The sequence below is a fragment of the Solanum verrucosum genome, unplaced genomic scaffold (genome assembly GCF_900185275.1).
Source record: "Solanum verrucosum unplaced genomic scaffold, falcon-dt-bn FXZP01000183.1, whole genome shotgun sequence".
Lineage (NCBI taxonomy): Eukaryota > Viridiplantae > Streptophyta > Magnoliopsida > Solanales > Solanaceae > Solanum > Solanum verrucosum.
The window spans coordinates 2,515,367-2,531,804 of NW_026020430.1; the positions used below are offsets into that span (position 1 = coordinate 2,515,367).

Sequence of the window (16,438 nt, forward strand, 5' to 3'; positions counted from 1 at the left end):
AACATCAGTTTAGTGATCACGCCAACATGTCTTTATACCTCTGGCAGGGTATATTGGGTCCTCTCGATGGGGCGTATACATCGGACTCCACATTTAGCTCATGTGGTTTTATGTTGGTTATTAGTAGCTCCCACAGTTCAGTCAGATTCTATTGCATTGACCATTTATCAGTATATTCAGTATTCAGTCTCAGCATGTTATAAATTGGTCATTGCATTCAGTTAGCTCAGCATTCAGTATCTATATTATGTTCAGATTATTTCATTGCTTTATTGCTTTGTTCAGTTATATGTTCTTTCAGCTTTACTCTATCCTGCATGCTCAGTACCTTTCAAGTACTGACGCAAACGTGCGCTACATCTTCTCGTGATGTAGGTTCAGGTTCTCAGTATCCAGATCACACTTAGATCGGTTCTCGATCTTCAGTTCAACAACATCAGTGGTGAGTCCTCATTCTTCGAGGACTAGTGACATATTTATCTTTATCGTTTTTAGTCTTTAGTTTCAGTTTTGCTAGACCTAGTTGGGGCATGTCCCAACATTTCTAGTCAGTTTAGAGGCTTATTTCAGACATAGTTAGATTCAGCTTAGTGTTTTGAGTTTGATATTTCTTTTGTATTAAACTCTCAGATTTCATATATTCAGTTATAGTATATGGGTATTCCCCATCTTTTCAGATATATTTATGAATTAGCTTCCGCATCAGTTTATTATCTTTAGTATGCTCATGATCATGCCAGCAGGGTTAGCTTGGGATCACTTGTGGTCCTAGGTCCAGTGTCCGCGTCTCGGGGGTAGCTCGGGGCGTGACATATTGAGTATATTAGAGTGTACTTATGTTAAATAATTGATTCTAAGTGATTGGAGAAAAAAATCGTTCGATTCTAGGCGAGTTAGGGTGAGAAAACGAGCAAAGAAGTTCGTCAGATTTTCTGGCTTGGGGGCCTGGCGCGATGCGCCTGCCAGAGCGCCCCAAACCCACCTCTGAAGTTTAGAAGCTGGCGCCCCGTGCCACCCATAGCGCCAGGGTCTCCTGCCCCACCCAGTTTGTCGTCGGTTGCCCCGTTTGAGTTCATTTAAAGTGCACCTTCACTCCTTTTCGATTCTAACTAATCTAAGCTACTTCTAAACACCTAAAATCATTCCTAACATTATCATAACTTTGAATTCATAATTCAAATTCAAGGTAGAGTTGAGAGTTAAGTTTTGAGAATTTTTTCGAACATTCTAAGAGAGTACCTTTGAGTCCTTTTGTGGAGTCTTCTACAACTTCTAGTAACTTGTTTCAAAACTCGAGCAACTGAGTATGAGAATGATGAGAATGTATTCATGAGTCTACTTTGTTATCACGAGATCCTTTATATCATGAAACATAACTCTTGAATTCATAATTCACATTTAAGAGAGAGTTAAAAGTAAAGTTCAAGAAAGTTTTTGAGTTCAATTGTGAATCCTTTGAGATCAACAATCGATTTGAACTAAGTTTTGAGGAAGTAAGTAAGAGAAAGAGAAGAGTTGTATACATGAGTTCCATAATGTTATGTAGACCTACGAGTCAAGTCGTTCATGCCCATAAATTCGGCATAAACTTCAGAAGTTGAGTATCTATGAGAGAAGTAATATCTTCATGTCCTAAGTCTTAAGTATTGAGTTCCTAACCCTTCCGAGATTATAATCCTAATCATGGGACTATTACTTATTACCCATGAAGTCCATGAGTTGAGTTGTTCATGACCACAATTCCGCATGAACATTATAAGTCGAACAATCTTGAAACGAGAAGTATCTTTGAGCCCTTGAGTTGAGTAGTTCATGCTTATAAATTCCGCATGAACCCTCTGAGTTGAGCATTCTTGAAGTGAGTAGTATTATTGAAGTTCTTGAGTTCCAAGTATTGAGTTCTATCTATGGTTATTGAAAACCTTGCATTGAGTCGTTCACGTCCATAATTCGGCATGAACCTCATTTTAAGAAGTCTTTTACAAATGTTTTAACTTTGTTTTAAGACTAAAAGTTTCAAGTTAAGAAAAGAGCAAATAGTTGAGTCCATTTCTCAAAAAGCTATATGGGAACTAAGTATTCCCAAAAAGTTTATAAATGTTTTCACATTTGAGCATGAAAAGGGAACATCGATTCCAAGAGAACTTTTAATCTAACTTTTGTGTAATTATCTCAGTTCAAAGAAAGAGTTCTGTTTTTACAAACATATGAGCTAAGTATATTTTGGGAGTAGTATTGAGCACCGATATGGGGATGCGAGTTCATATTAACTCAAGTATCCATAAACCATGTAGCCATCATGGGTAGTAAATGATCATACTTTTTATATGACTCCTTAAGATGCTTTTAGCATAGACTAGTGCATCCACTAAGTTAAGCGTTCTATATGAAGATAAAGTATAAGACAGTTCTGGCAGCGTGGACAAGACGTTATATCACCACTTAGGCTCATAGTGATGGTTGTCGATTAGAGAATCTCCCACAGAAACTATATTACTTTATTATATAAGTAAAGCTGAGTTTGTTATTGCATTTTCTTTAACGAACTAAGTTGTTTTTACTGTTTTATAAGCTTTCCATATATTGCATCTTTTACTATTGCATTATCCATGAGTATCATGAGTTGAGTATCTAATCTCTGAGTTGAGCATCTTATCCATGAGTATTCCTTGAGTTGAGTAAGTTTGAGAAGAGGTAAGTATGTTTCTTTTTTATCAAGTTTCAAGCTTATGTTTATGCTTTAGAATTCCTCTTACATGCTCGTACATTCCACGTACTGAGTCATTTGGCCTGCATCTTCTCATGATGCAGACACATGTATTCAGGATCATCAACAGGAGCTTCGTTGATACATCCGAGAGTTCGAGTTAGCTATGGTGAGCCTCCTTGCTTCCGGAGGATTTCATTTACCTTTCAGTTTAGTCAGGATGCGTGGGTCTTGTCCCGACTTCCATCTTTATCAGTTAGAGGCTTCATAGATAGTCAGTATAGTTGAGAAGTCTGTATTATTTATATATTTTATTATATATATCAAAGACTTAAGTTGCCAATTTTGGGGCGACTCGAATATATTTTATTATTTAGAGTTTTCATTTGAGTTAAAGTTTGAATTTAAGTTTTTTGAACTTTTATTTCAGTTTTTAAGTTTTGTACACTTGAATCAGTTTTCCGCTTGTAGTCAGCCAAGATGAGGGTTCGCTTGGGGACCAGCAATGGTCTTCGAGTGTCGGCCACATCCATGGTGTAGGCTCGGGTCGTGACACAGGGTTCCCAAAAGGTTCAGCAACTGCTCATACTGATCCTTGGACATGTTCAATGGCATTTGTCGCCTTAGTTCAGGACCTTCCTCGACTTCATTGTTCCCCTCTTCTTGTGTATATGCATTTGGTGCAGAACCTGAATCGTTACCTTTAGAAAATCTAGAATTTGTTGGATAACCATGAAGCTTATAACATCTATCCTTTGTGTGTCCAGGCCTTTTGCAGTAGTCACAAAATAGACCAAATTTGTTCTGTGAATAGGAGTTATTAGTGTTAGGACTTGCTCGATTGTTATTGGTACTGCCAGAGCTGCTTGCACCTCCTCTATAAGAACTGTAATTTGTCTTGAAACCTTTTCCATTAGAAGTAGATGTAGATGCAATTAGAGATGTGGAGTCCAAAAAAGTGTGATTATGGGGCTTTACTTCCCTCTGTCTCTCTTCTTGGGATAGTATAGCAAAAGCATGTGCCATGCTTGGTAAGTCACTCATCATCAGGATACTTCCCTTCAGTGCAGTATACACTTCATTCAAACCCATCAGAAAATACATAAGTCTCATGTCTTGTTCAGCCTTGTGCATCTTGGTCTTTCCACCACAAATGCACACACGAGTGCATTGAGAAGTGATGTCAACAATGTTTATCTCTTCCCACAACTTCTTCATTTGTGTGTAATATCTAGTAACATCAAAACTTCAATGCACCAAATTATTTATCTCCTTCTGTAATTGATACAACTTACATCCATTTGTTTGGTCATAACGATCCTTCAATTCCTCCCAAAGCTCTCTAGCATTGTTCACATACTGTAGGCCATCTCTCAATTATGGTGAGAGGGAATTTATAATCCACGAAGTTACCATGTCATCACACCTTTCCCAATGCGCAAAGCTTGGATCCTCTGAATCAGGCTTTATAATTTTCCCATTAATGAAGCATGTTGTGCTCTTCACTGATAAGGCCCTAAGGACAGCTTGTCTCCATGATCTATAACCAGTTCCATAAAAAACAGTTGGCAACAATGTTGATCCTGCATTTTCTGAAGGATGCAGGTAAAATGGACTAGCAATGTCCATTCTCACAGTAGAAGAAGTTGCAATGTTTGAATTATCAAATTGAACATCAACCATACTGATCAATATACCTTTGAAAGTAAAATTTCCAGTTCGTGTAAAACAACAAACACAAAAACACAAACAGATGATATGCAACAGTGATTTGTCGCACAGAAAAGATAGAAATTCAGCAGAATAACACCAATAATAATTGATTCCAACACTTTGAATAGATCGAGAAACAGAAATTGCGATCGAAAAACAAAAATCGCAGTTGATTCAAAATAGATCGAGAAACAGAAACAAACACAATCTCACAAATTCCCAGTTGTGAACTGAAACCAATACTCACAAATCAAAATTGAATGCAGAATGAATCTATGAGCTCTGATACCATGACAGAATTACTGATTGAAGTATTAAACCAGTGAGCTTCCTCCATTAATGGAGATTAAGCTCAAAGAGAAAGAAGAACAGAGGCTACAATGGGTCATTCTAGAATGAAGAGAGGATTTTATTATTTCTTTCTTAATGAATGAATAATGAATACAACAGCAGTGTATATATACATGAATAAAACATGAGAATAGCCAACTAACCAACTAATTGTAATTAACTACTTCAACAGTGTTTAACAGACTCCTAACTAACTTTAAGTAATTAACTCTAAGTCTTAACTAATTCTATCAATATAACTGTTACAATTTTAAATAATTAAATATCATTAAATTAATTATTTACATTTTAAGCAAACTCCGATCATTCATTTGTTGAACTTAATTATCATGAATCTAAAATAACAACCACAACAAAAATAATTTAATCCCAAGCGATTTAGATTCAGCTAGCTATATGAATCCCAAAAATGAGTTTGATCCAGCTAACTGTATTTTCTAGCATGGAGTTTAAAAAAAAATAAAAAATATAGAATTTTTTAAAATCTTGACACCCTTAAACTAAAAGTATATATTTCTCGATTTACTTTTATTTGTCTACTTTAAACATTACACGCCCTTCAAGAAACAATAATTAATATAAATACTTTATCATAATACTCATATTAATTGATTGATACATTGTCATAGGTCTCGTGAAATGATTTAAAAAATGTATAATTAGTTTAGAGTATATGACACGGAAACAATATGCTAAAAACAAGAAGTAAAAATATGATTTTAATATAATGGACGTAAAAATAAATGGAGGAATGTGTGAGTAACGGATATATTATATAAATATTTTCCTAAAAATAAAAAGAGGGAAAGGTGGGAAAAGAGACAGACATGGATGAGTGGGCTTTAGTCGGTGGAGAAAAGGGGCCCAGCAGACAATTTAGGAGTATGAACACGCGGCATGCCTATCTAACGAATATTTCAGTTTCAAGGAACCTGCACATTAGTGGATAGAGGACCCCACTATTACTTCTCCCTCTTCAAGCAAAGAATTAACGCAATATTTATATGGCTGAATCGTAATCAAATCAAATCAAATATCAATCTGCCCAAATCCGATCTAATCTGCCTATTTGTCATCACTATAACTCAACAGGAAATAACTATAGTATAGTTGTTGATCGCACTTGAGGCTAACGATAGAAATGAAACAACCAAGAAAACTAACAAATACTATGCATTACCCACTGATAATTAATGGCTAACCAGAATTGAATTTGCAAGCCATGGCTACCATTTTCCCGAAAAAGTACACTAGTTCAGCTGTTCAGGTACTCAATCTTAAAGATGAAACCAGCTGTCGGCTGAATGCTATGTATGGTGCAAGGAAAATCTACTTCACTCTACCTCCATATCAGAAATAGCTTCATTTAAGACACTCTGAAGCTCTTTCACTCTGCGTTTTGCCAGTGCGACGCAATCCTGAAGAAGAAATTAATGAACTGTTAACAGGATTGTTTTAGGAACCATTACAGATCAATAGGGAATGGAATGTAAGTTAACAAACGTCTCCAGAAAAGTGAGTATGACATAAGAAAATAGCATTATTTTAATACAAACAACAACATACACAGTGAGATCACACAAGTAGGATCTGGGAAGGGTGGATGTACCGCAGACCTTACCTCTACCTTGATGGGGTAGAGAGGCTGTTTTCGATAGATCCTCGGCTCAAGAAAAGTGATTTTCAAAACAGGTTTGGGAAATTTTAATTTCCTTGTTTGTTTTCTTATGATTTGTTGAACTACAAAACAGAACTGATTAAAAAAATCTTATTTATAATTATCATAGCAATATAAAACATATTAAACAGAAAAAAAATTATCTTGACAAAGTTTCTCAAGGGTCAATTTGGACAACATATAACTTCTAATGCAAACCTGAACCAAAACTAGGCATCCAAAAACAGCTTGCCTGGGTATAACCTCTTTCTGTCCTCCTATCCGATAAGATTTCTATATTGTTCTTTTCTCAATAGAGAGGGGAGGGAAGACAGTTACAAAACATGCCCAAAAATAATTGGAAATCTTAATGTCCCCTTAGATAAGTTTTCCGATAACTTGTGACCTCCTTTAGCTACGATCTAAGATAAATATCAAATGTGCCTTATAAAGAAAAGTAGAGAAAAATAAACCTTCTTGTCCGTTTAGTTAAGCATTAGGATTATGATGCAAACTAACCTGGATGACTGATGTATGGGCATGAACTGGTCCCCCTGGTTTATAAAGTGAAACAAGCTGGTAGGACGAATCCAATACCACAGTTACAGCCGTTTCCATTATAGATTCTTCCTCTGCTGTAGGATCTGCTAGGATGTAGTTCTTGTGAAGTAAGCACGTTAAGGAGAATGGTGGAGAGTTCAATTTTAGTTTTCTTTTCTCTGTATTGACAGGTTGCTTCTCCAATTTCAATTGGATATTGTCCTCAGAAACAAGAACTATTCGCCCATCTTCATTCAAAGACACTACTGGAATGTTCACTGCGAAAAAATCATTTCCTACGTAAAATTCCATGCATATAATAATCAACTTTCCCAGACTGATACGTACAGCTATAAAGAACTCAGTGCATATAATATTGAACACTTCAGAAGAAAACACTCTTCCCACATAGCAAAAAAAGAGCTATTGACCTACAGGAATTGTTGCAACCTTAAGAAAATTTAAAATAAAATCACATGACTGCACCTAATATGTGCACTCTTCTTCATTCCTTCATCTCTTTCTCAATAATGGCTTCATAATTTTATTGCATGATATTCCTTTTAACAAACCAAAACTAAGTGCAGAAGATTGCTCTTTTGACCTATTGCTTAAACTAAGAACAGTTCATCCCCTCTCTTTTTATTCTCTTCAAGACTGGCCTTCCCCTAAGGTTTATTACATGACATATGCAGGCCAGATTCTTGCAGATACTTGCTCCTTGAACATATTGCTAATTACTCTAAGAACTTGTGCAGACAGCTGGTCCTCTTTTTACGGTCGCCTGTTTGGTATAATAAATATTTTCTGTAATCACTAAAACATCTTCTTTCTTACCCTTTTTCAACTTTGATATCGAAAACCTTTCCAAAATTTTGTTTTAACATGTGGTCCATTTCCAATCTCAAAATCAGAAACAGGATATAAAGTACAATATTGTTGTCTCTCATGGGACAAGTAATGATTACAGGAATACTCAAGAAAATCCAAGCAATAGCAAACTTACAATGCGAAAAGGCAGCAACTGTAGATAGTAATGCAGCGTCAAACAGAGAACCGTCAGCATCCAAACAGTATATGTCCTGTATTAATCATATGCCATAGGAATTAATACCAACAAGTAGGCCTATGGTCTAAAAGCGGAATGTTGGGACTTGGGAGGAGGAGATATATGGAAATCCTTGGTACATCCTTCATCCAAAGATTAAAAAAACCACCAAAACTCTTAGTTGATGGTCGAGACAGGCTTATGGAGACATTTTTGAAGTTCCTAAAAAACTGGAAGCTGATATGAAATCACTGGAAGATGAATGTGTAATCAATAATTCATCTGAGAATAGAGAAAGCTTTCCAAAAATCGAGCGGAGTTTTCAAAATACATCAAGCTTCAGGATAAAATTCTGAGACAGAAAGCAAGGGCCAAATGGTTCAAAGAAGGTGATGCTAATACTTCATACTTTCATAACATTATCAAGGAAAGGAGGAGACTCACTATTAGCAGGATCATGGATGAAGATGGTGAATGGATTGAAGGAAATGACGGGATTGCAGAGGCAGCAGTGAGACATTTTGAAAATGCTTTCAGACAGGAAACTCATATCTCAAACCTGGATGCTTTAAACCATATTGAAAGAATGGTGACTGAAGCAGATAACAAAAGGCTTACTGCCATCCCCACTATGCAAGAAATTAGGGACAGTGTCTTCTCAATTGTCAATGAAAGTGCACCTGGTCCGGATGGGTTGAATGGTTGCTTTTACCAAGCTACATGGAGTATTATAAGCAATGATCTTTCTAGAGCTATTGAGGCTTTCTTCAATGGAGCTAAGCTTCCAAAGTTTTTTACTCACACTTGTTTGGTAATGATTCCTAAAATAGAGAACCCTCATAAGTTCTCGGACCTTAGACCAATCAGTCTGTGTAATGTCTCCACCAAAATCATCTCCAAGATCATCAATTCTAGACTAGCTGGTATTTTGCCTATGATCATTTCTCAAAGCGAGTCAGGATTCATCAAGGGAAGGTCTATCTCAGAGAATATAATGCTAGCTCAGGAGATTATTAACGATATCAAGAAGCCTACTAGAGGTGGGAACATTGTTATAAAGTTGACAAAAGCTTACGACAGAGTATCGTGGGAGTACTTGTGCTTAATTTTGAAAAAGTTTGGCTTCTCAGATTGGTGGGTTCACATTACCAACAACTACATTCCAACAATTGGTACTCAGTCATAGTGAATGGGGGTAGGCATGGCTTCTTTAAGTCTGAAAGAGGCCTGAGACAAGGATATCATGTATCCCCCTCTCTTTTTGTCATAGCTGTGGAACTCCTATCGAAAATGCTAAACGATCTAAATTATAGAACTGGGTACAAAGGTTTTCACATGAACTCTAATGGGCCTCAAATCAACCATCTATCCTTTGCAGATGATACCATCCTGTTCTGCAATGGTAGTAAACGACCTCTGGAAATGATTTTGAGAGTTCTGAAAACTTATGAAGATGTCTCCGGGCAGCTCATGAACAAAGACAACTTTTGTTTTACGGTAGCTGCCAACACCAACACTATTACTATCACCAGGATCAAGAGAATCACTAGTATGAACCATCAACAATTTCCTATCAAATATTTGGGATGTCCTCTAATCACAGGGAAGAAAAAGATTTCTCACTATTCTGGCATGGTTAATAAAATCATCAATAAAATTAGGGGATGGCATACTAAACTTCTTTCAATGGGAGGAAGAACTATATTGATCAGACATGTTTTGTCAGCTCTCCCGGTCCATCTACTGTCAGCCACTAATCCTCCAATGGGTACTATAGAACTTATTGAAAAATACATTACTAGATTCTTTTGGTCTGGTCAAGAATCTAGAGGAAAGTACCATTGGGTCTCCTGGAAAAACCTTTGTTGCCCATACAGTGAGGGCGGGACTAATTTTAGAAGTCTTTCAGACACACGTCAAGCTTTCCAAGCAAAACAATGGTGGAACTTGAGGACGACTAACTCCTTATGGAAGCAATTTATGAAAGCTAAGTACTTCAACTTTGACCACCCCAGCACAGTTCAATGGAAAAAGGGGAAAGCTCAGAGTTGGAAAATACTTGCTGAAATCAAGGAAGATGTCGAATGCAATATCATCTGGAAAGTTGGTAAGGGAGACGTTTCCTTTTGGTTTGACAATTGGTCTAGATTTGGGACCTCTTTGGCAATTAACTCCTAACAACGACCACTATAGCCAGATTACAATTAAGGAGGTCCTCAGTAATGGAACTTGGAACTGGAACATTCTGCAACCTCAGTTAAATGAGGAGACCAAGGCTAAGATCATTGACCTCAATATCAGGATTGATGAACACAAGAATGACAGAGCCATTTGGTCCCTAGATAATGCAGGCCTTTTCTCAATCAGCTCTGCATGGAATATGCTGAGACAAAAAAGGACCACGAATAATTTTGTCAACTATATTTGGCACAAAGACATTCCATTCAAAATGATGCCCTTCCTGATCTGGAGAGCGATAAAAGATAGACTATCCACCAAAGAGAGAGTAGCCAGGTTTGGAATTCAGGTGGACATTTCATGCCACTGTTGTAATACAAACAACACTATTACTGAGATGGAAGACACTGACCACCTATTCAGCAAATGAGAGCATGCTAGGAAACTCTGGAAATAATTTGCGGACCCTCTTGGGATTGAACATATGAATAGGAGTTTGAAGATGCTCCTCCTAAATTGGTGGAACTATAAGACACCTAACATCATTGCTAAATTCATTACAAGGATATTACCACTGATCGTATGTTGGGAATTATGGAGGGCCAGATGCAACAAAAAATTCAATAATATGAACCCCTCATTCTACAGAACAAAAACTAACATACTATCCTTTCTTTTGCAGGTCATTAATAGGAGATTTGAAAATGCATTGGAGGACAATTTGCCAAACATGTGAAGCAACATTACAACAAAAAACCACCACAATGGTTAGATGGTTAAGGCCAATGACGCAGAGAGTGAAAATCAACAGTGATGGCAGTTGCAACCAGGGTATGTGTGGTGGTGGAGGACTAGTCAGAGATGAACATGGAAGATTTATTTTTGCCTATACTATCCACCTAGGATTTGGTACAAGCAACATGGCAGAAGCATCAGCCATGCTTTTTGGACTCAAATGGTGTGCACATAATGGCTTTAGAACTGCCTTGGGCGAAACAGACTCTTTACTGTTGGCTAAATGCATAAACAGAGAATGGAAAATTCCTTGGAGAATTCTCAATTTCATAGAAGAAATTCAGAGTTTAGTTGAAGAACATGGGTTCGAGATCAATCATAGCTATAGAGAAACTAATCAACCTGCTGATAGATTGGCAAACTTGGGTCATAGTATTCCGGGAACCCAAGTGTTCAACTCTTTTGCTGAGCTTTCAAAACACATTAGGGGGCTTATTAACATTGATAGATGGAATTTACCATCTTTTCGAGTCAAACATACCGAATATGCCCAAATAGCTTATGAACCTCCTTGAATTATGTATAAAAGGATTGAGTAGGCTAGACTAGTCTCATCTCGATGGTCATGTACAAAGTTTGGTATACCAAACTCAAATATGTAACTTTTTGCACATAAATGATCAGTAGAGACGATGTCTTTGAGTTAAAAAATAAAATAAAATGAAGAAATAGAGGGGAAGATTCAAAGACCAACTATGAATAAGTGAAAAACTAGTCCAAATCTACGTGTTGAGGGACGGCCTTACGGGGTAACATATTTAAATGGTTACACCTAGATACGCCAAAAATTTCCATTGTTTCATATTCTGATGACTCAACTCTTCAATTAACGTAAAATTAAGGAACAAACTTTTCCTTCTTCTACCGACAAGGGGAAAAAGCAAGAAAACAAGATCTTCACATTCGTTAGCACTTACCAGGTAGGCCATCCATGCAGCTTTTCCTCCAACCAAGCACAACTCTTTCAAGTCAATCATGCCAGAACTGCAAACATTTCAATTGCTTATTAAGGAGATTGTACAGGCATACTTATCAGAAAGTGAAGAAAAAAAATATTATGAAGATGCACCAAGAGGAAAGACCTAAAATAGGAAGGGTAAACAAAGCCACGAAGATAACAATCGAAGTAATTCTTTCTTACTTCTACTTTTAAAAAAAACAAGAGAAAAGTTAGACTTGCTCCACAACCAGAGATACTTCTTGGTATAAAGCTTTTTGTAGGAGTAGTATTAACAGATATGATCAAGTTCCAAACAGATCAAATGGAGTCAGATCATTCATATGGCAGGCCACCAACTAGTGTGGGACTGAAGCATGGTTAATCGAATGATGATTAACAACAACATACCCAGTGTAATCCCACAAGTGGGGTCTAGGGAGGGTTGATCGAATGATGATTAAGTTCCAAGAATTTCTGGGAAGAACAAGGATTCATGCAAAGGTTATTTTATCGGATGTCCCCAAAGGGACATGCAAAGGTTATTCTCTTGGGATAAAGCAGAAGAAGAATATTCTCCCTTGTAAGTTGTAACATAAAGTTCGTCCAGAAGCAGCTGCTTCTGGTTGTCTGGTAATATTGTTTGGCACAGTATGAAAGATCTTTTAGATGCACATATTCCTCCGGGGGGACATTGGGTGTGGACATAAGGGTCTTTATGACACAATCAACAATTTGTTTCATTTTCAATTAGGTCTTGCTCTAGCTTCTTTAGGAGTGTGATCCCGACTTAGTGAGCCCTTTCTTCCGTGATGAACTATTGGCACCAGTCTACATTTTGTCTCTGTAGACCGAGGAGAGGAAATCTTATTTAAAAAGCATAAAACTCTTGTGATGTAAAGTTCGTTCAAAAACTTCTCCAGGTAATAATAGCTACTACAATTTATTAACAATAAGTAATAACCCCTTCGAAGACTAGAAACACAGCCAAGATGCTTGAAGCAGGAGGATTTTCCCAATCAGATTATTATGTTTGCTGCAGATCATAAGTGGGTCTAGTTGAACCTTAAATAAAACTTGTTGTATTAGATTACCAGACGCTCAAAAAATAATAAAAACAAATCAGTAATTACCAAAAGGCATGGTCAATATTAAAATACCTAACATAATGAAATAGATGACGACAAATATTTAGACTCCAAGTTCAGATTATTTAAAAAAAAGGATATTTAGACTCCGAGTTTTGGGCACCTGCAAGCTATTACTACGTACCTCAAGATAGTGTCTGACAGCTGCTTTGAAATTACTGATGCTGCCTCGGCAGGCCTACCAGGCCGAACCAGGGGAGAACAAATGGGAGGCATGTGAAATTCGATAGCTGCAATCACAATATAATCATATACATAAGCAGAAACTATATGGGTAATAAGGTAATAAGAGCTGAGAGATGAGAGACCTTTTACCTATGGATCCCTCATCTGGACATTCAACAGTTGGTGTCATGATTTCCATTTTGATGGCGGCCAGCATCGTCTGCGATTGATTCAAGATGATCAATCAATTCAGAAGAAATTCAAGTGAAAAATGGAAGCTCCTGTACATTAAAGAAGCAATTGATATAGGATACACTTACAGTGGAGCCAATCTTTGCCAGTGCTGATCCCTCAGCAGAGGCCACGGCACCTGCAGTGATAATAGAAATGTATATTTGGACAAATCCTGAGAAAAGATAATATAATAACAACTAATAAGTTGAAATGATGATTAGACAAACCAAGTGCAAGTGTTGTATCTCTAGCGCTTCCGAGCTTTCGAGCATCAGGTCGGACTGATTTAAGAAGATGCTGCTCATGATAGCGCAAAGGGAAAAGACGTCTAAATGCGTCCACCTCCATCTCTGAATACAAGTCACTTGAGCCATTGGCAGCAGCCATTCTATAGAAATCAGATGTCTTAGCAATAGCCTTATCAACCAGGGATTATCCAATCATAGGAATGCAAGAAGATCTCATATTCAAATAAAATGCATGACCCTAGTATCCTGCTGTTCAGTGAGAATGAAGGTTTTGAACTTCGAAATTATAATAAAACAAGAAAGACATGCAGAAATGGTTGGTCAATATATAAAGAAAATGGGAAAGAGGAAGTACTGTCAAAACCTCAACCCAACCTTGTGAAATTATCTTAATTCTTATTTTGCTTATAGCTGATTTTTTCTTCTTTCCCATGGAGAAATCAAAAGGAAAAAAAGTTACAGAATATAAAAGTACCTTCTGTAACACGGTTGAAAATTATTTGTTTTGGGCTACTTGCTTTTCCACTTTGTGGTACTACATTGGGTTTGTTGTTGTTGTTGGTCTATCTGTTTTCAGTTATCAGATTCATAACTTAACCTTCAAAAACTTAAACAGGACACGTCGCACTGTCATCACCCGTTTTGTAACACAATAATAATGTTTATCTACTTGACAAATTTGAAGTCTGAAATTTATGGACTTATAAGAAGATATTAACAGACTATTAATGGCAAAATAATAAAGGAGATTTTTCAGGCCAGTGACAAGAATCATTAGATTATTATCCTGCCATAACAGAAAACAATTGATAATCTAACTTTAGTAACGGAAGCAGTATAATTGACCTGATAGAGATTCATATAATCAACTTATCCTTAAACATCAGCAACATGGAATATTTTCTAATTCTATGTTCAGATTGCAATCACAGTAATTCCTTTGGGTCTTCTTAATTCAGAATCTTAATCTTTCAAGTTCCCAACCTTAGATACATGTCTAGATTCATCCCTGAGTTGCTCGGCTAAGATACATGCAGTTTATAGTACATGCTTATGTGCAGATGAATCTAGACAACTACATACGTAGCATAAACTATATTTTTTCCAACTGCTGTGATCGCACACACATATCAGTTCAGACGTCAGACAGAGTTGTAAGGACATTCTCACATCACCCAGTAACAATTTGGCAGTCTAATAGGGGCCTATAATGTTTAGCCAATCAACATCCGGATAAAAGAGGAATCTTTCCATTAAATAGTATAACTACATAAAGATTGATATGTCCAAACTCAACTAGTTTGGAATTGATGCATAGTTAACTAACTAATTAACAGAGCTTGATATAAGAAATAAGTGTTTCCAATTAGTTCTCTGAAAGGTAGTTTCATAGGCACAAGGTAAAAGCAAATCTTTTTCAAAATAAAGTTTGAAAATTTCAGCAAATACACAAGCATAATTTCAGCATAACAAAACTGTTGGACAACAATCAAGCCATGAATGGAAGCTCAGATAATAACTAGATGACATGGAGAGCACCTTTTAGCACCACATTTCATGAAAATACACTAAAAAAAATAAATACAAATTATGTATTGAAGTTAGTGAATTACTGAAATTTTACAGCCAAAAGTGAATTACTCCATACATTATTTTATTTTATATGTCAATTTCACTAGCTCTGCTAACAGATGCAGAGGTTTTTACAAAATCTTCACTATACAAATGGCCACAGACAGTAAGTTTTGGGACAAAGTTAGATATTTGCAAGGAAGAAAGTATTTTCCATCAGTAGTTTTACTTCTTCCAGAAAATTAAAGAAAATGTAAAAACTAACTCTTGGTGGAACCCGAGAAACTTACAGAAATTTGCGGCTGAAGACACGGCAAGAGTTGCTGGCGGAGTGAAGCGAGGGAGGGTTTTACTCGAATCGGAAAAGAAGAATAAGGAGTGTGACTTGGGGACATATCATGAGAAAAAGCTTAAAATAGTCCCTAATCTTTGCATTTAGACTTTAAAGTCATCATTATTCTCCACAAAAAGCATTAATAGTCCTTTATATATATATTTATGATACACAAAGCATTAATAGTCCATTATATTTACGATGTTAGTGTAGTTTTGGTGCACCACTAAACTTTTTTTGTTTTTGGAGATTGAAAGGTTCATCACATCAAAATTTTCAAATGTAACGATATAAGAAGATACAAAAATCGCAAATTAAAATAAAAAAATGGGTATAAACTGACTTGTTTTTCTGCTTAGTAAGTTTGGTGGGTAGTTGATATTAATATTAATCCTATAATTTCTTATTCTTCAATTACTACTACTATATGATGTTTGTTGTGCTTCATTTGTCATATTGTTATACTCTATGATTCATTACGTTTACTCTATTATTTGTTATGTGTTATTTGCTATATCTTATATTATTTTGGTATGTTTTTTTCAAAAGTGTTACTTGATCCGAGAGTCTTACAAAAAATAATTTATCTATCTCCATAAGATAGAAGCAGATTTATGTAAATTCTACTATTTCCAACCCCTTTATGAAAATACATATAGTATTAATAAATAAAATTATTTTCCTAATAAGATAAACTTTTAATCTAATTTTCTTTTTATAATGGTGTTCCTATAAAAATAACATAAACTCGATTTGGCAATTTGATAATTCCTTTTCAAATTATTTTAGATCGATACATTCACAATGAACA

At 36.1% G+C, this 16,438-nt stretch overlaps 1 protein-coding gene across 1 annotated transcript; it reads right to left on the reverse strand.

The window, feature by feature from the left end:
- Positions 1-5,770: 5,770 nt before the first annotated feature.
- Positions 5,771-15,681, reverse strand: LOC125807928 (uncharacterized). Its single transcript, XM_049487679.1, has 9 exons — positions 15,584-15,681; positions 13,701-13,861; positions 13,560-13,609; positions 13,390-13,459; positions 13,199-13,304; positions 11,907-11,973; positions 7,975-8,050; positions 6,948-7,246; positions 5,771-6,189 (listed from the first exon to the last, which is right to left on the reverse strand). Exons 2-9 carry the CDS (start codon positions 13,858-13,860, stop codon positions 6,106-6,108), a joined length of 912 nt encoding a protein of 303 aa, XP_049343636.1. The 5' UTR covers position 13,861; positions 15,584-15,681; the 3' UTR covers positions 5,771-6,105.
- Positions 15,682-16,438: the final 757 nt, after the last annotated feature.